The 25602-nt window shown below is 39.7% G+C and overlaps 1 protein-coding gene across 1 annotated transcript in view; it reads right to left on the reverse strand.

Annotated features, from left to right (window-relative positions):
* GLDN (gliomedin) overlaps positions 1-25602 on the reverse strand; it is a 133694-nt gene that overhangs the window by 2249 nt on the left and 105843 nt on the right. The window contains exons 2-9 of the mRNA XM_075160070.1: positions 14578-14629; positions 12211-12228; positions 10855-10962; positions 9995-10141; positions 9175-9300; positions 3468-3548; positions 3261-3386; positions 2374-2524 (exon numbers count right to left, since the gene is read on the reverse strand). Of these exons, the coding sequence (XP_075016171.1) occupies positions 2374-2524; positions 3261-3386; positions 3468-3548; positions 9175-9300; positions 9995-10141; positions 10855-10962; positions 12211-12228; positions 14578-14620 (800 nt within the window). The 5' untranslated portion in view covers positions 14621-14629. The remainder of the gene's footprint in view (positions 1-2373; positions 2525-3260; positions 3387-3467; positions 3549-9174; positions 9301-9994; positions 10142-10854; positions 10963-12210; positions 12229-14577; positions 14630-25602) is intronic.

Consider the following 25602-nt stretch of genomic DNA (forward strand, 5'->3'; position numbering starts at 1 on the left):
ATATACTGGAAAATCATCATCCTAAGAAAAGTCAAGAATGAGATCAATGATTCCCCTCAGCTTTTTCAAAACTCATGTCTGCAGCAACTCCATATTCCAGTAGCACGAATGTGCAATAAAAAAAAGGCTCCAAGGCTGGAGAAGATTTCTGAGAAACCTGTGTCAACCAGTTAATCTTGTTAGTTGCTTCACATTTGTAAATAACCTCATGCAAGGGCAAGGGCTAGAAGGACAGCCCTTAGCAGGAATAGTCACACAGAAATGCAGATTTTCTTCAGGATTTTTTTCTATAAAGAGCCAACAAGATAAAAAGCATCTCAAGATTCATTAGAAATGTGCAAGATCTGCAACACAGAACACCCTGTCTTTTCCTCTTTTATGTGAAAGTCCTGAAGGGAGCAGAAAAGTGAGGTTTCATTCCTGAGGTTCTCTTCCACTCCCCCAGTCAAGGACACCTAGAACACCAAATGGTTCAGAAACTCCTTAATCTTCTGGCACCTTGGGGTAAATGACAAGATATAGTGTAGTATTTTCATCAACCGCAGGGAACTCAAGCTACAAACACTTTTCTGATCGCTAAGATGAATGAAATCAACCAAAAAGAACAGAGGTGGGAAAGCATGTTATGAAACAAAGAAAGGATGAAGCAATCGTAATGTCAGGGATCTGACCATCATGAAGAAACCTGCCAAAAGGTCATACAAACCTAGTTTTACCAGCTTTCAAATATGACAGGAAACTCCTTTTAAATATTTTTTTCAACATTTGCAAAATGAACCAACCAGGTCCTCACCTGTTCTTTCTTTTAAATCAATACAAAAACTCCCAGAAGCTTTTCTGCAGCCCAAAATCAAGGACTTCACTGTCACAGAATTCAAAGCGCCTCCTTCTGTCTGTGCTGAAGGTAAATAATCTTAGAGTGAATAACTGAACAGAAAGGCCATCTCTCGGCAACTTCTTAGAGAGGTTTTGAAAATTCCACAAATAGCTTGTGTTCATCTGTACGTGAAGCCATTTCCCAATTATCGGTACCCAGGCAAAGGTGAGGAACCTCTCTCCTATCACTGCGTATTGCTTAGACAGAGATGGTCTTTCACAGATGTATAAACAAAAAGCCCTAAAGATATTTAAAGGAAGTTGCCAAAAAGCAGGCTTGTCTTTGGCAGAATAGATATTAAGGAATCCAAGCAGCTTGCTCACATTCCTTGGCATGCAAATGAATATAGGAAGGCTGCACTCACACCTGCTTGGGAATAGACATCAAAGTATAGTAATGTTCTTGGCTCAAACATCAGAGTCGCGTAAGAGAACTTGAAAGCAGATGCAATCTTTCACTTGCCCTTGGACTGTCTGTCTTTGGCTCTTTGCGCAAGATGAGATTTTGTTTTTGATTTGTATTGTCTGTCTCTGTCCTCAGTAGAAACTGAAGAAATAGAGATGTAATTTCCAGTTCCAATTCAGGGAGATACATTGGGAGAGTTGTAGGAACTTCTTATTACAAGAAAATCAAACAGCGGAGCCACTCCTCCACAATGGAATGTGCAATTCACCAGGTCGCCATGTCCTCAGCTGGTGCCTTAGTGCATTGCTCTGCACTAGCAGCATTAACTCAACTCCTACCAGCTAAGAACAGTGCTATCCGAGAGCAAAGCATGTGCATCAACCCAGCAAGAAGCGCTGGAAAGCCGAGTTCCACAAGTGGGCTACCATCATATAACCACTCATTTGTGTCCCGCAAACTTCAGCTCAACCAATTCTTACTCTGATGCAGGTGGACGCACAGCTTATTCTTTTAAATCAAATACTTTTTTCTGACCCCCAAATTCCTTGGCCAGTTCCCATTTCTTTCTCGCCATTATGAACACAGCAAAGAATCCAAGTGCAAGAACACCCACAGCAATGTAATGTATAATGGAAACCCATTGGACCCCAGGATAGCCAAAAGAAAAATTTGTTGTCACCTCTGCCCGTGGCATCTTGTTTAATCTGGAGGCCCAGTTGTGCTATCATGTAGTAACTACTCAGGTTAACCACTTAGACACAGAGCTGAACAATGCTTGAAGAACTGACTGTCACAGCAGAATAATGGACCTAGACTACCTTCCCAGTTCCTCTCCTCCCACAGCATCTGCACACATAGGTGGAAGGCCAGTGGCCCACGTTCTAGTTACAGATTGGAAAGAATTAGTTGTTCTGTTCTGGAAAGAATTCTGAACCATTCCTCCATTCTTCCTATTCTAGATAGGACCAAAAAGAAACATAAAATGGTACAAGGAAAATGGTCTGCTTTTCTGAGGTTCACCTCTGTCACTCTAACCCATTGCTCCTCCTTCCACAACATCACTTGCCTTAAGCCAGCTATGTTTGACTTACTTCAGAATGACATTGGTTCCTCCCTTTTGATAGTACAGGTGATTGTTTTGTACTGCATGACCACATCCATAAAAGAATCCTGTGATGTTAATGATCCTGTAGCTGTCATTCAGCAAGGCGTTGGAATTCTCATATTCTTTTACAGAGTTTCCTAAACGTAGGGGAAAACATGAAAATAAGGACTATCATTTGGTTCACCTAATTTTGAAATCTCTACCCTAAAATTCAATCTCCACTGAAAGTCAATCTCAATCAAATATCTGACAGACAACAATTGTATTTGTGTTTTCGATAGTGATTCAACTTGCTGGAATGTGATAAAATAATCCAGAGACAAACACCAAAAAAATTCTTGAGAGGTCGTGTTCAAGGGCCTGCTTCCCACAGACCTGATGGGCCCTAATTCTGAATTCCGTTGGTAAATATACAGAAAATATATCCTTTTTCCACTTAAGTCCTGGAAATTTTCCTGCACTAAATGTGGCTCATGCAGCATCTGATTCATTTTCATGCCTACCTAAATAAAAAGGCAAAACTCTTAGCTACAATTTAGGGAAGTAAAGCCGTAGTAAACTGTTGAAAGAAAAGAATAAAAAGGCATGAACAACAGGCATTTAAACTTGGATTGGTTAAAAAAAACTAAAATCCCCAAACTACTTTCAAAATCTGATGTTGACTCTGAAAATGTCTAAAGATACTACAAATGTCTATAACCATATGTATATGTATAGTCAAGTATTATACAGGTAACATGGCAAATACTATGAAAAAGATGTGGGTAAAAAAACCCTCAGACTTGATTAGAAATATTAGTTTAGGTTGAAGGAATTAAGAAAGCAATGTTAGTATAACGACTGATTTTTGATCAGTGACTACTACTAGCGTACCTGAAAAATGCATGGTAAGCCAAATCCTTTCATCGCTGATATTTGCAGGTTCCCGCATCCAAGTTCCAAACGTTTGCTGTACACTGACAAAGTGAACAGGGCTTCCTACAGATGTTATGACACATTCTAGTAGAGAAAAAGCACATGTCCGTTATCTGTGACATTAAACCAGTAAGCAGCAGTTAGTGATGCCCTGTGGCAGGTTACCAGGTTTTTTTGAAGGAGCAGGGGTTCTGTCTTCAGCTTTTCCAGCCAAGGTGTCATCATTCGGTACAGCACACGTCTCACCTGGAGTTGAGAGGGAAAGGGTAAAACGTGTCATTTTTCTATGTTTGACATGACATGTGCACATCAGTGACTCCACTAAAATAAAGGAATGACAACTGGGATTTTGTTTTCATCTGGGGAAAAAAGCTTAGGTTGGTCTGGTCAAAAAATGAGATAAAAAAAGACTTGCTCTCACTTCTGGCAAGGGAATGAAGTGTTCGGGCTGGTTTGTTTCCTTAAAGTTGTCAGGCTGACAGTCAACTTTGAGGAGTAACTAATTTTGCTCCACAGATTTAATTCCTTAGCTGTGAATTTCTGAGTAGCAGCTTAAAAAGACAGAGTTGCCCCTTTCCTTAGATAACTTTAGGCAACTGAGATTGCTGGCAGCTGGCTGATTTAGCAGTAATACCAAAAATGCTTTCTTGGAAATGAGTGACGGCTAAACTCAAAAGCTTCATGCCCAAATCTACATACACCAGCACAGGGGGTGTATTCTGCAGGCAACACTGGAAGTTTTGCTCGTGCTGTTATTGTCCAAGACAGTAATAAAGTACTAACACATACACTGAGGACATAATGCATAAGAATGCAGATCAGTCATCCATGCTATTGAAGAAGCAATATGAATGACTAAGGAAAATTATACACATATATTCCTTACACACATAGAAATAGTTTACATTAGAAACAAATAGACACCTGGAAACATTTTTTCCCCACCCCTCAACAATTTAAAGAGTAACTGGTTGGGTTTTCTCTTAGCATTTACTGCTAAAACAATGCCTGAATGAAATTATTTATGGACCTCTTCCTGTAAACCCATATGCCTCTTCTGCCTTTAAAACAAAGCAACACATTTCAGTTTGTTTAGAATGAATAACCACAGAGAACAGTTCTCAGCTCCTTGCTGAAGATATCCTGATTTCATTGTAATCTTATTTTCTAATTCCATTCTTAACTTTCATCTCCTTACACATTTCACACTGCTTGACATGCAGGCTGCAAATTCTTTCGGACATGCATTTTCGTTGTTGCCTTCCAATATATTTCAGGGATTTACAGGGCTGTGCTGAAGTTTAAATGAGAAAGATAGTAAAAATATGAAATAACTATAAAGTAATGCTGAAAGGGTACTGTGACATTCAGGAAAGAAAGGACAGATTATACTGCATTGTTGTTTTCTCCTTTAGGTTATATCCTTTCTTTGTTCATGCAGAAGGAAACTACTCCAAGATAGAGGAAGAACAACACATATTTCTCCCACCCATTTATCTAGGACATTTGGTGATATGACATTGAAAGCTTGTAAGTGATCACGGTGTATCTCCAAAATAAGGCACAAACAGTCAATCCAACCATGGGAAGATGAATGCCTATAGCTAGAATCTAGCAGTCCCTCTAGATCCCTTTCCAGCTTCCAATCACAAAATATTGTCAAAATATCTCAAAAAAGGAACCCACTCAGCAGAAATTATAAGTTGCAATGCGCAAGGTAATTTTCTTGGGCCAAGTCGAATAGATACACTTCACTGAATGAGCAGTTCCCTACACAGTAGTTTATTAAGACTATAGAACGGTCAAGGACCAGGTCAGTGTTTGTAGTGAAGCTGAGTGCACTATTTACATTTGAGAATATTTGCAATCCTCTCTAAGGACTTTCAGTTGCATGAAAGAGAAAGCAACTAAGATTAAAAAGACAATTTTTAGAGGCTCTTATGTGAAATTTTCACTGCTTTCGTTTCATCAAAAAAAGATAAATATCCTACTGATTCCTATCATAAAATATTCTGGCTGAGAGTTAATGGTGTTTACAAGACATGAAAACCATTGATTTGGTCTGTCTGGGGAGGGTGGGAAGGATGGAGCGAGGGAGTGTGGAGCAGGGATGTTTTGTTTCTTGGCTAACATACCATTGAGAGCAAATACACCTGAGCGTCCAACTAATTATTCTCTTCTCTTAAAGAAATAAAGTTTCACCTGATTCAAAATTTAATTTAAAGAAACCATTCTTGTATTCTTATGTAATAAGTTAATTAACAGTTGTAAATCAGCATGTGTATTCTCTTTTCTTCAAAGGGATATGAATATTTAATTACAAAAGCTATTTTATTCTTTGAATTTTGGTAATAAGATCTCACAGTCTACTGACTCATAAGACATAAATGCTCATTGAGGAAGATCTCATCTTTACAGAGTTATTTGAGTATAACTCCCATTGCACACTGGGATTTAAAATCCATCAGAAATCCATCAGATAGCTTATCCTCCAAAGCACTTCAGTCTTTTTCAACACTTGAAAAGAGACTGCCTGAGTAAATGGTCCAATTACATCTTGTGCAACAGTTCATGCATTTCTGAATTTCAAATATGGATGAGATTTCTGCTCCAGCTATTTACTTTCCATTGTAAGGAGGCTCTTTGGGCTCTGTTCTGATACTTCAATACCCAGAATCTCCTGATTGAGGTTCTTACATGCTACTACAATGACATGCTATATTAAAAATAAGAGGCGGAAATAATTGATATATGTTCCACCCAGTATTAAATACTCATTGGTTAATAGCATTTATAATAAATTAAAAAAAAGATTTTTCATCTCAGCAAACTGTGCAGAATGATGGTGACATAAAAACATATCACCCTATTAATGGTGAGACATACAAATTGCTCTGCTTGTTTCACACTTAATAACTGCAAGAACTTCTTGTGCTATTCTCTTTTGGTATGCCTGTCAAAAAAACCCACTTTACCAAACACTGTCACAGATGTCTCCTTTCTTCCAGAAATGTGAAAGATTAGTAACTGAGACATCCTTTGCTATTCTTTTATAGGATCACTCTGACCTTCCTGAAAACAGGCATCTCAGCTGGGAGGAAAATTCATCCCAGAACTGTAGGGGTAGCAACAGTCACTGAAAGCCACAACCATCTTGAATGCAATACCATCCAGGGGTAAAAGACAAGGACAGCCAGAGCCAGTATGTAGATCCAAAACCAGAAGTTTGCTTCCATTCTCAAGCTGGAGTAAGCTAGAAATACAATGCTGTTCTTGCACCAGCTTCTCTTTGCTTTCCATAATCAGCTAATACCTTGAACCAAAATTTTCCCGTTATCACAATACCACAATGTTTGTAGAACCCATGTTCCTGAGCATCCAAACCACCAGCTCCTCTCATCTTCTACTGCTGATTCTGCACTGGCCAAAAAAAAAGCTCTCCTCTTCCAGTATGTAGAAATGATTTGAAATGCAAGTCTCAAAACCAGATTTTTTTTGAGAGCGCGTTTTCAGGAATGTATGATAACATTATTGGCCACAATTTTCAAAAGTCCAGCAACTTCAGACATCCATCTTGAAATATTTTTAAAACATGGCTGCTGATTTTCACAACAAAATGACTAAGAGCATCCTTGATTCCCAAGCACCAGCCTTCCCAACCGCACCCACTCCCCCTGCCCCCATGTGCCTGAACTGGCACCGAAAAGCATTAAAAAAATCAAACCTCATTTAACACTTCTAATTCAAAACAGAATTGTTTAGAGCATTAGACGGGTCAAAGATCACAGAGATTACATTTTCTTTTCAATGTTGTTGAAAATAAAGTTGATTAGAAAAGTTGCAAATACTTTCACAAAGAGTCTCAATGTCCCTGTTAACCTCTTAGAAGCTATTCCCACTCAAACATGCAAAAAGAAATTCAAGCCTATCTGAAAAATCCAGTTTAAAATTTAATTTTTCTATGTTAAATATAAATATCTGTGAAAATATAGTAAGAAATGTGTTTACTATGGAAGGTTTTCAGAATATTAGTATAGTCTTTGGTATCACGTTGACACCAACACTTTCTTCCACAAAGTATTTCGCTGCTCTGCTCTGGTGAGACCCCCCTGCAGTGCTGCGTCCAGCTCTGGAGCCCTCAGCACAGGACAGACATGGACCTGTTGGAGCGGGTCCAGAGGAGGCCACGAAAATGATCAGGGGAGTGGAACGCCTCTCCTATGAAGAAAGGCTGAGAGAGTTGGGGTTGTTCAGCCTGGAGAAGAGAAGGCTTCGGGGAGACCTTGTTGCAGCCTGTCAGAACTTAAAGGGGGGCTTACAGAAAAGATGGGGACAGACTTGTCAGCAGGGCCTGTTGCGACAGGACAAGGGGGAATGGTTTTAATCTAAAAGAGGGCAGATTTAGACTAAATATAAGGAAGAATTTTTTTACAATGAGGATGGTGAGACACTGGCACAGGTTGCCCAAAGAGGTGGTAGACGCCCCATCCCTGGGAACATTCAAGGTCAGGTTGGACGGGGCTCTGAGCAACCTCATCTAGTTGAAGATGTCCCTGCCCATGGCAGGGGGGTTGGACTAGACGACCTTTAAAGGTCCCTTCCAACCCAAACTATTCTATGATTCTATGATTATTAATATATTTAAATCCATATAAACTTCAGGCATGGAAAAATATGTTCAGTACACTATATCTGTCAACGTATTTACAAAATACACTGTTCAAGACAGCAGAGTACTTCCAACCAGCCACCTGCTGGAGGAGGAGATAAATGCCAACAAACTTTCTCTATGTGCTCCACACAGCAAAGGCAGCGCTTTACTCATTAAAAAACACACATGGGCACAATGCACACACACGCATGGATTTTATCTGAGGCACAACTTTAATCTATTTGAGAAAAAGATCTTCTAAAACATGGATAGAAGTTGTGACATGAAACACTGACATTTTTCCACAACTCACAATATCAAGTTCAATTAATGAGGATTTACTGGTATCCAGCACACTTGAAAATCATGCCAGAGATATCTCAGGGCAAACTCTTAATTATGTCAGCACCCTAATCAGTGACTTGAAAAAAGAAAGGGGGAAGAAGAAAAAAAAAGCGTAGCAGCTGCTGCACTTCAGCATACAGTCTGTGACCTGGCAGTCTGGATACTCGTATTTTGGTTCTAACGGTATCTGCTCTGCAATTTGCAGCCACAGTTTGAAGGGAATCTACTCTGTCTTTAATTCTTCCTTTCTGAATATTAGAATTAGCCATATATCTCACCAACACAGCTACAGTAAAGGAAATAAAAGGGACTCATGATCCACCTGTCATTAGGGATACAATAATGATAAATAACAACAATGGAAAAGAAGTCAAGATCACCCCACTCCAAAACTTACATGGACACAAAGTCTCAGAGAAACCTTTTGTATTCCTCCAGCTTTTAAAAGTCTTAGCTAGTTCAAGCTTGCTTCAGTTCTGCCAATAACCAGGCAATTTCATTTTGTAAAATACAGTGAAATAGCCTGGTTCACAGGTGTTATATTTACATATAAAATTAAAATTCAGCATTTAAAAGCTAAAAATTTCAACTGCATTTCTCTTACTTTCCAAATATATCCCAATGTAAGAGAAAACACCACATGTATATACTTTGCCTGAGCATTAGCATAGCACGATTAAAACCGGAGATAGCTTGCTGCCTTATCCAAATCATATTTCAGCAAAACACCTAAGCACGTGCTCAGCTTTAACTTTGTGCAGTTTTGCTGATGCCAGCAAAATTAAACACATGTTCACTGTTTTGTGAGATTTGAGAGCAATGGATTTAATCTCAAACCTCTTTGTAATACTAAAAAAAACACTGGAAAGAACTAACCTGTGCATTTGCTGCTGTATATGTTCTCCTGAAGCTGTGTTCTACCTTTACCTTTACGTTTTCCTGGAGGCCCTGGGGGTCCAGGTGGTCCGGGGGGCCCTGGTGGTCCAGGTTCACCTTTTGCACCTATGTACAAAACAGAGTACAATGTCGCAGGCCCTGTAGACAACGGGCAACCTGCAGAGAACTGTACGTATCCACATGGTGCACTTTGAGAGATTTCCAAAACAGCTTCTCTCTTCTTAAGAGGTTTCTGCATACAGAAATATGGTGCAATAAACTCACTGGGATGCTGTTTGTTAGAAGGTGAACCATACAGAGCTTCACAAGTTGTAGGACATCAATGCGATTTATCTGTCTGGATGACAGGCACATTAGAGAGTTATAAAGCACTGTTGCCTTTTACCTACTGTATTCTAAGACCTCAACTTCAGAGGCTACAGTGCTATAATTTTACACAGCTTATATTTGTGGCTGCTTCATGTATTCCTGAGTGGAAATTTGCCCCTCATTTTCTAATAGAAAAATAAAACTACACTGCAAGAAAGAGCAGGAGAAGGTCAACTGTCTGGAAGTGTACAGGAAAGGGTGGAATTCATATACACCTCAACCCAAAGCCCAAGCAGAAAAGTTTTTATGAAGACTTGCATTAGAAAGAGAACATAATCTCCTGGGCAGAGCAATACTCAAACTTCACTGTGGATAACATGGTTATGCTGGTTGGTCCTACTCTTGCCACATTCATGCTTCAGAAGCAGACTATATCTTTTTCTGTCAAGTACACTGTTGCAAGAGAGCTCCTAAGAGCACTTCTTCCTACCTTCTAATATCACATCATTGTTTGCATCCCCCTTTTCACCCTTTGCTCCTCTTGCGCCTTTTCCTCCTGGCATACCGTCCTTGCCAGGTAAACCCATTTCTCCAGGTTCTCCTTTCTGTCCTTGATCACCTTTTGGTCCTGGTACACCTAGAAATAAAAAGCATTTCAGTACCAAGAACACTGTTCCAGTATTAAGCATCAATCAATACATTTTTTTTAATACAAAATGTATTCACTCTAGTTGTTTTTTTCACCTGTATTTAACCGGGTAGCTGTAATTTGTTCTGATTTCAAAACAACGTTATAACCCAATATGAAGGGAAACGGTGTACAATCCGTTTGGTGCAAATAATACATTCTTTACCTAGTGATCTCTGAGTTTTGAACATGAAATATAGAGACCTGGGCCTCGCCAACACTGGCTGGAGAATTTCTGGGTAAGTAGAAATACTAAGGAAAGACATGAAGTAATATATTTATTTCACATTTGTAAGGCATTAAAGAAGGGCATTTTCATAGTTCTTCTAGACTTTTTCTTAAAGTAATTACACACTAACATTACAACAGACATTGCACTTTTAACATTTTCCACTGTCCCAACAGAGCATGGATACAGCTACCTAGTAACATTTTCACATGGCTGCTACAATTTGCAATATTCTTGCTCATTGTGGAGTAAGTCTGAAGTAATTTACCAAAGCTTGGTGTAAGACAATGAATGCTAGAGAATTCTGTAACATGCAACTTCTCTGTAAACATTGAAACCCTTCTCCCTGTACAAAGGTCTAAAAGTAACTACATCTGAATATAACAGTAAGAAAGGATTTCTTTTTTAAGCAATCACCAAAAAAAGAGAATACCTATTTTTCCTCTTTTTCCATTTATTCCTGGTTCTCCCTTTTGTCCTGGTATACCTGGGACTCCATCTGATCCATTGTAGCCAGGCAGCCCATCAAGTCCAGGAGGCCCTGAATAAACCCAATAGCATAACTGAATTTTCACTGTTAAATGCAATTTATCCTTAAATCTACTGTATGTAGATCATATCGTATGTATAGGTTTTTATATATATATATAAAAATATATATATATATATCTGTGTGTGTATATATATATATGTCTCTTAGACATACAAAATCCACTAACTGGCCATTATGTTCTGCATGCCAATAGAGTATCCTCCTTTTAAAAAAAAAAAAAAAAACAACAAACCCACCGCCAAATCAACCCAAACAATACAAACAAAACACACCCACCCACAACAAACAAACAAAAAACTATGAAACCAAACTTAAAGCTAAGGTGCTTGTTTGCCCTGGCCTTAGCAAAAGAAAACTGAATGAAATGAATACTGCACACATTTTGCATTAAGGCCAGCACAGATCAGCCTTTTGGATTCCACTTCAAGGACAATCACAGTGGAACCCATCCTATTTCTGAATTTGACAGTGACTATAACATCTTCCAGCAGCCACATAAGCTTTAATGTTGCTTATGATATTGGCCAGACTAATTTAACACGAGAAAAGCATTTACCGACTTGTCCAGAATACTGCAGTGTCAAACCACCACTGGTTGATAGAGAAGACATCACTCCCTCTTCACCGCTATTTGAACCCCCACAAACAAAAAGCACCTGATACTTTTCTGGTACGGAGAATTATTCTAAGCAGACCCACAGCTAAAGAAGCACAGAAAGAAAGCAAGTAACCATTCATATAGCCTAACAACCACATGGGTGAGAGCAGAAAGAGAGAATTAGATAAGAAAGGAGGAAAAGTTATGGGGGAGGTGGGAGGGTGGGATCAGTAACCAACATTTTTTTAAAGAGATGGCTTTAGTGTTAAATTATAATATCAGTTTACTGGGGGGGGGGGCGGGGGATATATATACACACGCTCTCATCTTTTCAGCTAAACGCTACTTAAACACTCTTGATTCTATCTGGTTTTGATCAAATATGTTTTAGCAAATGTGAAACCATTCTACTCCCTCCACTAGAAAAGTATAATGTCTAAAACCTCCCCCCTCTCAGAAGGAGCACCAGTTGACCTAAATACAAAAACTATAAAGGCAGGCAGTCATGCAACCCTCCCTCATTCTAATTAGCAAAGGGAGACTATTCTATAAAAGATACATTTCTACATTTCAACATTTTGTACCAGCAACTGTTTCAACTACCCAAAAATGTTACTGCAATTATCCAAGTATCTTACCTGGGGGACCCGGGGGGCCTACAACAAGAACAAGCAAAAGAACACAAGAAAGAAGAAATGGTGAGTTTAACCTAGCAAGAAAACAAAAACAAACAAAACAATTCCAAATTGAACTGATTAGCATTAGATCAGAACAATAAAAGGGGAGGAAAGCCCCTCAAACTTCAAAATAAACACCTATGGATTTAACTGCTTTGTATTATAAATAACTATTTGAGCATTAGCAGAAACTCAGACTTACTGAAAGATTATCCTTAAAAGCAATTACATATACACATACATTTTGCTTTTGGCAAATTTCAATTGATAAATGTTTGACAAACAACCACCTCTGCAATCTCACTGTCAGGGGCTTAGGTGCCTTTACAACGGCATGGATGCAAGGCGTCTAACGCGTCTAACATCACGTTTCCTTTATATAAGTGTTCTCCAAGATCCTGTTATAGTAGAAGAAGAATAGCTTTACAATACTGATGCATGTCACAATTAAAAAGTCTTGTTGAAAATACCCATTAAAAATACATGCTACACTTCTCTGTGTTCTACGGACATTTCATTGCAGTTCAGGGTTCAGACTGTCTTAATAGAAGAAGAAAAAAAAAAGTCTTGTCATTCTTATTAACTTCATCTAAATCACAATCAGGCTTTTCACATGTAATTGTTCTCCAGACTGGACCAAGCTCCCCACAGAACCTGGTTGGTGTGTTAGAAATTGGACTTGCTTCAGCTATTCAGCAACATGTAATACAATAAAATCTGTCTCACTCTCTCTGACTTAGTTTGAGTATAGGGCCTTAATGAGAAGAAAGCATAGCAGGCAAGAGCAAAGCAACAGTAAACCAGAAAATGTTTCTGTAATAAAATTTTTCTTATGTGATCCCCAATACACATTAAAAAAAAAAAAAAAAAAAAAAAAAAAAACCAAACAAACAAAAAAAACCCAAACACAAAAAACAAACAGGAAAAGCAGGTTAGGAGAATACAAAGAAAGGTGGTAGTTGCAATTAAAGAACCGAATTAGTTCTGTGAACATTTTTATAGAGCCAAAGTACTGTCTTGTTTCAACAAAACTCTCTACAACAGAAAATAACAGTAATTACTAGATTTCCCTAAAGATGACAATTTTCAGCATTAATTAGGAGGCATTATGAGTAAAGTGAAAACCATTTTATAATACCATTACAGCAATTATCCCTTTTAATCAGTACAGGCAGTAACAGCAGTTAACATCTTTCTGCCAATTTTCCAGTAAATGACCGCTTTTTCCACACTACAATGTTATGCCCATTAGTGCGTTCAATTACTTCCTCATCTCAAAAACTGAGGATCTTGATTATCCTTGTATAAGCATAAGATAAAAAAGAAAGGGGCTTGAAAAGTAGCAAATGTCACAGAGGTCTATAGCAGAGAAAGCCAGTAACAGAGACAGAAATTAAGTGTCAAGAGAGCAAAAAGGTGCAGAAGGCACCAAGCAGCATGAATTCGGAAGTCTGGAGCCCGAAGAAACAAACTTTCAGGTCTGTGGTTCAGCCTCAGTCGCAGTCAGAACTGATCTACGATCTCAGAAGCAGTATTTAACATCTGTGTGTACTATGGTAATTCTCATTTATGTTGAAATCAGTTGAGCCAAATGGACCTTATAGTCATTTGAAAATACAAACCAGAGAGCAAGCGAAGCACTTTCTTAAACTCATAAAAAGTGGCTTATTTCTAATCTTCTCATTTCCAAAAAGAACACATGACTCAGTCTGTTATAGGATTCAAAGCTGGACCACAGCCCTTAAATTGGCTACTACTGACATTCTCTTCACCAAATCACACAGAAACTTCTCACGTCTTCTCTTGTCCCAGCCATCAGCTATTCCAGCTCCTCACTGGTAACATGTGAAACCCAACGTCCTGATACGTGGTCCAAGGCAGGGGAGGCAAACACGTTGCTCATCTAAGTCCCACTACTCCACAGCAGTTACAACAATAGAAGCAAGTTTCTATGCCCTATATGTTCATCCCATGTTAGCCTTGAAGTGTGGGGACATACACAAAAATACCAAGATTAAACCTCAACTAGTATTTTAAACACCCAAGTCTGTAAGATTTGCTTACGAAAATTACATGAGAAAGAAGCAGCTCCAAGTAACATCAACTGAACTCCTTAAATTCCAGCATTTATAGTAAGTAGGTATAGATAAGTCCCGAAGTTGCACCTATTATCTTTTTTAAAATAAATAACCCAGTTGCTATGTAAGTTCTGATAGAGTAAATAGCATAGTTCTTTGACATAGCCATTGACCTCAAGTTCTTTGGAAACATTGTAATTCTGTATTTCTGAAGGTTACATAGGTGTAATGCTTAAGGCAATAAACATACCTGTTAAACATATCCCTTTTGTGCTGTTACATAAATCCACCATCACTCGGACCTAATATTGCAAAGAGAGTAAAGTTGAAAACAATGCATGCCATAAAAGTATCTAGTTTACTTTGCCTACAGAAACAATTCCAAAAACAAAGATTCAACTGTCCAACTCTGTGCTTATAAGAATAAACTGTTTAGAACTACCTTAACATTGTGACACCATCCACCTCTTCAGGCAGTGATTCTCTCATAGGAATCTGTTCAAGATACCTCATTTTAAACCTCACTGAATATATGAAGAAAATATTGGGCAGACAACTCCATACATCATCTAGGCGTTAAAGTTCACACATTACTGTAAAACGTGTGATTATCCATGCGTTGACTCTATCAGTGGAAGGCATTAAAAGCCATCAGTCAATAAAAATTACATTCAATTTTTTTTTATATTTGTATAAAATTATGGATACTTTTCCAACATAGCATATCCAGTGAAAAAGATGACCTGTGTTCCAAGTAAGCAATTTCTTATCTTGGAATAACCAAGATCTGCAAATTTGGAATGGACCTTCATCCGTTCAAAATACTTCCTCCCAACAACAACAGACTTTATAAAAACCAAGCTGGAAGAGACATTCATACAGATGCTTTTAATTTAGGGTAGACTAAAATCTATGAATTAAAAAGTCATCTTTACAAAATGCACGGGTTTTGGCTGGGCAAACATTCACGTTACATGTCCTGCATGCTGAGAGTCAACATGAGCATTGGAAGTGCCTCAACTCTTTATGGCAAAGTCTAATGTTTATATATAGTCAGAAAAGAAAAAGATGATTATTTCAGGGCTGTGCAATATATGACAATTTATGAACATATTTACCCAGAGTTGGCACATGTATTCATCTTCTTTGTACAATTACTCTATTTACAAATAATGGAATGCACTAGTCCCAAAAGACAGAACAAACAAGTGCGAGTCAATCTGAAAGGCAGACTGATGTTTCATCCTAGCAAGATTATTTGCTGCTGTCAATCTTTATTTTGAAAATTAATGCATCATTGTCTTCAAGTGACAAATCTAACAGACTCAAATAAAGGACAATTATTTTGATGGCAAGTATTCTTTTGCTGCAAAATCAAACTATATTTGACTGTGGATTTCAATTCTGTCAGATACATACTGAGAATTTACTGGATTCCAGACTGTACTGGAACAGCTCTTATATTTAGAAGTTTTAGACTCAATTTAAATTAGCTGAGAAGAGCTAACTGGTTTTGAATATCAGAATTTCTTTGTTCTCTTTCCCCTCACATCCCTCAAAAACACTTGGCTTCTACTCTGTAATTTGTAAAACACACATTGTCCATGTGTGCTCTTATTCAAACTGCATTTTAATCTAATTGGTTTTGTTGAGGTTGCTGAAGTGATTACAACTTGCTTCCTCCAATTGGCCCTCCAATTATCTCAGCAGCATTATTTTTACCAATCAGTGCAATTCGGGTGACAATTACAAAACACGGCACTCGAGAAGTGAGTCTGTTATAGCAAATAGCCTACAACAGAACCTCCAGCTTAACTACGAAAGATGAGTACCCCAGCCATCCAATCAGCCAGCATCACCTTTGCCATGAAGAAAAGCTACAGATAAAAGTATCTTATTTAGATGCTAAAAGCTTCGTTTTCTCATGAAGAAAGGGTGAAAATGAAAAAAAAGACAACCTAAACTATGAAGCAACTTCTCAGATAATTAGATGTCTATAAGCCACCACTTCTCGCACTGTTCTAAATCTCACTTTCAAACTTGCTGCTCACACACTTAGTGGACTCTTACCTCTCATCAGCTTTTCTACAGTGGCAGATTTGCCAATTTCCTATTTTCATCTCTTACAAAATAAATGTATATATATTTATAAGTACATAAATAAAGGCCCAGAACCAAAAGTACACTCACACTATTAAAGCTAAAATGTGATTTTTGATGCCTAAAGTTATTTCAAAGATTCTTGAACAGAGGCCACAACAGATGTCCCCCAACCAGCAGGAGGATGTTGACACCCGAGTACCAGTCTGCAGAAATCTGTGCCTCCGCTTCGAGAGAGATCCTGCTCGGGCAAAACCTCCATTCGGGGCCCACATTCAGCAGAGGCTGGAACAACGTTCTAAGGCCCACCAGTGTAGTAGGGATCATCTCACCAGCTGCAAGGAACTTCGTCTCGCGCTACAGAAGTATTCATGCCTTCATACTACATTAGTGGGAGTTAGATGCAAAATACAAAAAAGAAGGGGTGGGAGCGGGGGTGCTAGAAAATTTTTCTAAGGCAACTTTCTTCCCCTTGAGCAAGTGGGACTGCACACAGTTGCACACTCCTCTGAGCAGCAGCCAGAACAAAAAAAATTTTGATGGAAATTTTGTAAGAACAAAAAGGCACAAAGAACCCCCAAGCAACTCCCTGCAGGATACGTGCATTTAAATGAACACAGCAGAAGTCACAGTGGTGATTTGAATGGAGGAGCTGCACAACTGAACAGTCTTGCCACACGCTGTTAAAATGTACACCGTGTCACCCGGTGCTATTTGGAGAGGGCAATAACATTCATGTAATCCATATGTGCTACCTAATGACAGCAGAGTAGCATATTTAACTGCCACTGTCAAAATTATCCATCCCTTACACTCAAAGAAGCGATTCATATCGGATGGAACAAAATGAGCTGTAGCTACCAAACACTAAGATGATTTCTTAAAAGAAACAGGAAAAAGTTTTGACTAAACATTTTGATGAAAAACTTAGGTACTGCACACAAAAATATTTCACTGGGGCAGCAATTTTTTTAACATTACCTGATCCAAAAAAAATTCTTTTTGGTGTATGTTTCTAGAAAGTCATTTAAGTTTTCAAATTTGAAATAACCCTGTTCAGTAACAGTAACTTGAGAATTATGGTTCAAAAAATAATGATTTACATTCCACTTTGACCTAAAATAATGGGATTGGTTTTTTTTTCTGAATTGACAGAGAGCTGAAATGTGTATTATGCATGTTATTTTTAAGACCATTTTGAGTACAAAACCATATGATTTTAAGACTTCAGGAAATTACACGCTCCAGTAAGATGCACAACGTCCAGTGAAAAATGTTGCTACTTTGGTAAGTGGAATTAGAAACTAGAACCAAATATCCAATATCTTTCAGTGTGCCTCCCAATAAAAAAAGACATTCTTTGAATTGCAGAAGTTTTGTCCTGCAAATTCTAAACTCAAAGCACAAGACTTAAAAGTCCTTAGCTAAAAAAAAAAAGTAATCATTTATTCTAAAACCCCAAACAATTGCATTATCAAAACTCTATGCTACAAACACCTACGCTCTACAGTCTCATTAGCTCTAATATTAATGGAGATGTTATCACCGTAAAATCATAATTGCAATGGTTTATTAATAAAAATGCCAGCAGAATGTCACTGAAAAGATATTTTCTGTAAGTAATTTTTTAAACCACTAATATTAATTACATCAGTAAGAGCTTGAATTAGCCTTTCCTGCTTTTTTGTGGGCCTAGGCCTGCAATCCTTACTGGGACAGAATTTCCACTAAGGTTCTTTCAACACTAATATTTTTCTTGCATTTCTTTTGAATCAGAACTTTAAAGTTTTTCAATCCATTCAAAATCTTTCAACTGTATGACCTGCATAATTTTTCAACTACGTGACCTAGTTCCTACCGAGCAAAGATAATCTTTTCACTGAAGTGCAAAAAACTATGCAGTTTTGCCAGAGAAAGGACAAGAGCTCTCCTCTTCTGACCCATCAAATATTACCTTAAATTTAAAACTTACTGAAAGGGCATGATCAAAGAAACGTGATGGTAAAGTAATATCCAGCATCACATGTTGAGATGCTGAGCAGGAGAAAATGCGGGGGGGGGGGGGGTGTCCCGTTAGTGGTGCAGAGATGTAAAAATCTGAAACCTTGGAAACTGGAAAGCTGACTTTTTATTGCAACTTATTTTTGCAGTTTCATTAAATCCACGCTACTAACAAAAAACTTCACTCCATTTGTCTGTGTAACTATCATTTTAAAAGTTTAACCATAACCTGTAAGCCATGTGGCCCATCAACTCTTAAGACCTCAGCATTTACAGACGACAGTAGGCAACTACCTACTGCCTCTCCGGCACTATGCTCCTCGAAGCCTCAAGCAGGTACTTCTGCACAACCCAAACCCTGCCTGGCCCCGCAGACGGACACGTTCCCGGGGCGAGCCTCAGACCTCGGCCACCCCCGAGGCCCCCGCAGGCTGGTACCGAGGGCCGACGTTGCCGGGTCCCCACCCTCCCACCAGGCCTCCGGGAGACCCCCGGCGGGCGCCCTCGCCCCAGCAGGAGCCTTGGGTGGGCAGGGCCCCACGGAGGGCAGCCGCAGGCGGGTGCCCGCCCCCCAGCCCCGCCGGGACGGGCGCCTCCGCCCTACCGGCACCATGGAGTAGGTCATCATCATGAGCATCTCCTCGCTCTCGGCGCGCACGTGTCCGCGGGCGCGCTCCCCGCGGCGGCTCCGCTTGCTGCGGGCGGCGGCGGGGGGCGCCGGGCCGGGGCCGGCGGCGCCCAGCAGGTCCCGCGGGGAGCCGGTGCCCGCGGCGGGCCGCGCCGCCTCCAGCTCCCGCAGCGCCGCGCCCAGCTCCCGCCACTGCGCCAGGAGGAAGAGCGTCCCGGCGGCGCTGAGCGCCGAGAGCAGCCCCACGGCGGCCAGCAGGCACCGCAGCGCCCGGCCGCCCGCCGCCTCCATCGCCGCGGGGTGGCTGCGGACGGGCGAGCCGCCGCCGGCGGGGAGGGATTTATGCCCGCCGGGGCCGTGGGACGCTGGCCGGGCGGAGGGGAGTGGCGGCGGGACGGCAGCCGCCGGTGCGGAGCGGGGCGGGGGAAAGGACGAGGCAGGGGCTGGGGGCGAGGGGAGGGAGCGCCGCCGGGCACGGGGACCGCGGCCCGGGCAGCCCGGCCGCCCCCTCCCCGCTCCCGCCCCCGACTGGGCACCCCGGGGGCACGTCGCCCCCTCCCCGCGAGGCCGGGCAGGACGGGGACGCTGCCGTTCGTCTCTCCCGGAGGGGAACGCCTGGGACAGCCTGGAGCTGCCTCCGCCTGTAGACACGGCATGCTTTCAAACGACTCCAATTGCGCATGGCTTTTCCAGGTATCGAACTCTCCTCACCTTCATTCCCCAAAGCTGTGATGCGAGCGGTAAATGACACTGCGTAGTAAAAATCCCTCCTTTAGACGCGTACTGTCATTCTGCAGCTCATACAAGCACTTTGCTATTTTAAGAATATCATATGTCATTCACTAATAACACTTTACCTGTTGCTGTTCGAGCACAGACTTCTCCCAAATTATTCCTGCCAACGCTTCTGTCACATGGGATATCTTTGATAGAACAAATCTTGCTCCCAATTAATTCATAGTAAAGACAAGAAAATGAATTATCCAGAATTTCACTGTTGTAAAGAACAGAATTTCACCAAATATGAAGACTATGAAAGTTACTAAACTCAGAACATTTTTTAGAAAAGTTATTTAAAATGCCAACATTTTAATTTCAAAAACAAAGCAGTTGTGCTTTCTTACATTGTTTCTTACTACTTCAAATCGATCTCAAGAAATTCACAGCTTTTGAATGCCAAGTTTCCTACAAGAGAGGGTTCTTGATCCTAACCTTGTCAAAGTGACAGTTCTCTGCAGATCTCTGCAACTGACCAGGTACAACATTTTGTCTCCATTCTAACTATGCCATTGACCTGCAATTCATGCTAATCCCACGCTGCACTGATGGATGAACTATTAAGTCAAGTCAAATTTGAACTTAATACATCTCTCTGAAATAAAAAATGGCTGCAAAAAGTGTTGGTGTCCTCAGGCATTGCATTAGAGACTCTTTCCTTCTGAAACTGTCATAATAGGTTTAGGTAGAGCAGGGTGAAAGTACAGGAGACAAACATAATTCCATCTTATCCTGTAATGACAGACGAGACAGAAGAAAATCATCATACTCAAAGGTGTAAGGCTCACCAGCACAGAATCATAGAATGGTTTGGGTTACAAGGGACTTTTAAAGGTCACCTAGTCCAACCCCCCTGCTGTGGGCAGGGACATCTTCAACTAGATGAGGTTGCTCAGAGCCCTGTCCAACCTGACCTTGAATGTTCCCAGGGATGGGGCATCTACCACCTCTCTGGGCAATTTGTGCCAGTGCCTCACCACCCTCATTGTAAAAAAATTCTTCCTTATATTTAGTCTAAATCTACCCTCTTTTAGATTAAAACCATTCTCCCTTGTCCTATCCCAACAGGCCCTGCTGAAAAGTCTGTCCCCATCTTTCTTATAAGCCCCCTTCAAGTATTGAAAGGCCGCAATAAGGTCTCCCCGAAGCCTTCTCTTCTCCAGGCTGAACAACCCCAGCTCTCTCAGCCTTTCTTCATAGGAGAGGTGTTCCATCCCCCTGATCATTTTCGTGGCCTCCTCTGGACCTGCTCCAACAATGCTAATCTCTTTCTCAAAATTCTGAACAGGTGTCCTGTACCATCACTGCACAATCTTAAAAGTCTACTCTTGTGTGTTCCGTGATACAGGACCATGGGTTTCTCTTTGGCAGCTCATACATGTTGCAAAGATACACAAAATGCCTTTTTCACCCTGTTCAGCAGACAGATTTGGGAAAAAAAAAGGTTCACTGTATTGTGCAAATACTTCCTACCTTATGGTCTAGGAACCAGTCACACTATTTCAGATCTGTTCTGATCAACTTCTGCCATATCACAGTAAGTTTTTCAGCTTTCTATATTTTACAAAACAAAATCAGGAATCTAATGCCTCAATTGGTATTTTCAGAAACCAGTACACTGTTTAAAACTTAATTTGGCTATTAAAAAAAAAAAAAACCCAACAAACATCTTGACAGAACTGCAACTTCATTATCTGATTCTATTTACATTCCCACTACTTGCCTCCAATAAAATGTTCACCAAAAAATGAATCTCACTGAAGTTTAAATTACTGCTTGAGCTCTTTACCATGTTATTGCAGATAATCTATTTTATGTAAGACTACTAACAACATACAGATGTGTATATCTTTTTGCAGGATGAACAGTCTTAGAATGTGTTCCACCAGTAAAATATTGACATTCTAAGGAATAATAACAAAACCAAATACGTAAAAACCTCCCGAAAAATCACTTCTGAGGCCTTGGGCCTTGGCAGATTATTCTGAAGCTATCACAAAGTTCTACTTATATGTGAATAATCTTTCTGATGCCAATGAAGATTACAAGAATAATTGTTTACTCTGCAGTTGATACCCTAGCTTATCATAGAAGTGCATATTTGAGTTTTGCTTATAGTATTAATCTTGTGAAGGAAAAAAAAAAAAAGAAATATGACCTTGCATAGAAATTCCCAGAAGACGTTATATCTTAAGCAAGCTTAGTTTATAATTTCATAGATATAATAAAACTAGTAAGTATCTACCATAACAGCAAACAAAAGCTTTCTTTCTGAGAACATAAATAGAACTGCACTCCAGAGACCATATAGCATAACAAACAGCAATTCTTCATCTTTATTGTCCATTCCAGAGCATAATGATTGAGTAAAGAGAATATAATAATCATGAGCTACCATTTGGAGAATAACAGAAGCAATACGGCACTCTTGTTTCCCCATCTGTCTAATCTTGCAGGATTTTCTCTGCATTACAATCAAAAAGAAATTGAACATTGTTTATTAAAAAAAAAAGAGCCATTGGATCACTCTGAACATCCTAACCAAGGCTGTGGTACAGTACCTGCTTAGTCCACAGAGTCGTAGGATTCTTCCCCAGGCTGTTAATTGCTCCAAAGCTGCTGCCTGGACCACAGATTATATGGCAGTCTGTGCAGTATTGTGCTTAGTTTCCTAGGATACAAAGAGTTTCACCTCTGTCAAGAAACTGCCCTATTTTTGAAAGTCAGGAATCAGTTGACAGCACAGTTCTGTGGCAAAGGGATTCCCAAGCTCAGACTGCTTAGAAAGGCCTATTAGCTACTCCAGTGGCAGAAGCAGCTGTCTTACTGGGCTGTGGACATGCTTTTCCCAGCTTTCTACTGAGTCTCTCCCCATATCATATAACCAGCACTTCATCCAAAAGTCTCCATACCCTCTCACCCTCTGCTACCGCCCTATAAGCCTATGTCTCCTTCTGGATCTCTTGTCCCTGTATAACACACCTGGAATTTTGGTCCATCCACACAGCACTTGTCATCAACTGCAATGCAGCTTCGTGTTTGGCAGCTCCGTTCCTCCTCAATGATGAAAATCAAAGGTCACAAGGGTAGACTGGTGATCAGCAAAGCAGAATGCTGCTGATAAGTTCTGGAAACCTTACTCCTATTTCCTTACCAAAACGACAGAAAAAATATACTCAGTAGCAGTCTAAACCAACGTGAGAAAACTGTTATCCCATATACCCATCAGTCTTTTTTTCAGGTAGGCAGAATGGCAGCAAGCAGCACTTCAATTATTTCCTGGCATTTCAGAATTTGTTTCTCTAAAGCATGTCCTAGCAGAAATGTGCATCATGACTGACATGCAGCGAAGCATGGCATACAAAGATAATGTAAATCTGCCCAAGTTATATGGGAACTAGAAAGAAACTAGCAATATAAATATGCAAGCTGCAGATACGACATCATGTTTATGCTTTTCACAGCTCCAGCTTAGTCATACAGTTGAAATAAACTGTTAGGAGATAAAACATAGCTTTACCACAAGAGGTATTTTTTTATCCAAATTACACACTATGTGTATAATAAAGAATATCACTTGATTATTCTGAGGCTGAGAATGTATTCAGACGGTGTCACACTTAACTAATGCTCCCACTGATGTTTTACTTTGCAAAAATTGTTGTTATTGAAATCTCATCTACTTAGGCAGCTGTCCCAGTGATAAAGCACACTGGAGACTGGCATGTTGTTTTCACTTGGATAACTAATGCTGAAAGATGGACTGAGTTGCTGAGGATGATGCTCTTATTAGATAACCAAACTTCCTCTGATGATGCCACTAAAAGCTCACACAGATTATAATCTTCATGAATGCTAATAGAAAGAAGGTAATCTCTTTTCCTGAAGTAGCTAAAGTGAAAAAGGGTCTTATAAAGGTTTTATAACCTCCCATGATAACTTACAGATTTTATTGAATCCCCTTCTTCTCAGGAAATAGGATAGAGGTTTAATGTATTTGTTTTAGGATTGCAAATCTACTCTACTCTCCAAACCTACAAAGTAGATGGTGAAGATCATTCTCTGGACTCTCGAACTGATGAACAGTTAATGCTTTTCAGTAAGTTTCTTGTGCTTTCCTTTGCAACAGTTGATACTGGCATCAGCAGAATGTTTCATTGCCTTTGAATGAACATTCAACAATCTTGGAGGAAGATGCCTTAGAGATGCATCATTAGGGTGCTGGCAGCTAAAGACTATTTTCCCAGAAAACTGCTCAGAATTCCTCCAACACACATATGTATGTTAGGAAAAAAAAAAATCAACGCTGAATCATAGAGAAAGATGACTTAAGGAGCAAAGTCAAAAACAGTTGATACTGGTAACTGTTGCAACTCTATGTTCAGTGGACATACTCAGGAAGGCAAGCCACAGGGCAGCTGCAAGTGCCCTTTCTCTACATCTCTCTCATCACTGCCATGAGGCTCATTAGCCATGTGGCTCATTAGCAGCCCAGCAGCTGCAGAGTTCCTCCATCCAAATCACAGTTGCAATTCAATATTGGCACTGAAATCAACATTGTTTCTATAGCAAAGACTTAGTTTTAAAATGTCTCAAGGCTTCTGACCACATGCAAAAACAAAGGCTTGATTTTGAAATTCATATTAGGTCCTAGTCTATTCATGTTTGGAAAAAATGGAATACGTAGGTTTGAAATGTCTTTGCAATAACTGTAGGTCAGCTACAATAGCAGACTTACAGTGATTCAGACTACACTAAGCTCCATGATTAACCTCACCCCACAGAATTACTTCAGGCTTGTATCAGTGACAGACACCAGAATGCAACCCACTCCATTTCTGCACATACATTCCACACAGATTATAGCATATTGAATACACAGGCTTGCTTTTCAAGAAAGGAAGGGGAAAAAAAAAGTATTTTTAAGAATTAGAGGAAAATAAAATATATAGAAAATAGTATAATTCTAATAATTTTATACCAGCGGAGGCAGGTTTTCTTGGAAGAAGCCTCGGATGCTGCTATAGAATACTGCAGAAAGGTTAATGCAAGTAGTTTTGTATATTAACCTGGGGTGGAAGGTATTAATAGGAAGAAATGTGTATGGAATTATTTTTTCATTGCTTTACTTTGGCAGGAAGACTTAATCATTAATTCAGTTCCCAAAAATGGATGGGCCCTAAACAAACGTATATTATTACCAAAACAGCAGCCAATTAAAAAAAAGTTAGATTGAACAGTACTGGAAATAAGTGAAGTTAATGATAGGAATATTTAATTAGATAGGGTAACATCCTTTCAAGCAATATTTTACAGACAAATAAAAATTCTGCATGGAAAGAGTTGGAATTGCTAGATAATGCTTAACAAATTACTATCTGAAAAAGCTGGAGCAATACCCCAACCCCTTTACGCTTCCATTGTGTATTTCAGTGGCACAAGGATATAAAGCTCCTTAAGAAATCAGCAACATATATCTTAAGAAGTACCTCTGATTTCAGAAAATTCCTACTTAATACAGACTTGCAAGAATAAATAAATTTATGCAGAGCAAAGGATGTACCAACTGTTATTTTAGAATATCTGGTCTTAATGATAAATCATAAGTAAGAACCAATGAAAACCAATTTCTTACTAGGTAAGCCAAGCTGGTGTTTAAAATTCAAAATAAAACCCATAAATATCTGCAAGTAGTGCAGCACAAAGAGTACTATTCAATAGCATCAGCAGAATGTTTCATTGTCTTTGAATGAACATTCAACAATCTTG

Source organism: Calonectris borealis, chromosome 11, assembly GCF_964195595.1.
Source record: "Calonectris borealis chromosome 11, bCalBor7.hap1.2, whole genome shotgun sequence".
In the NCBI taxonomy this organism is placed as follows: domain Eukaryota; kingdom Metazoa; phylum Chordata; class Aves; order Procellariiformes; family Procellariidae; genus Calonectris; species Calonectris borealis.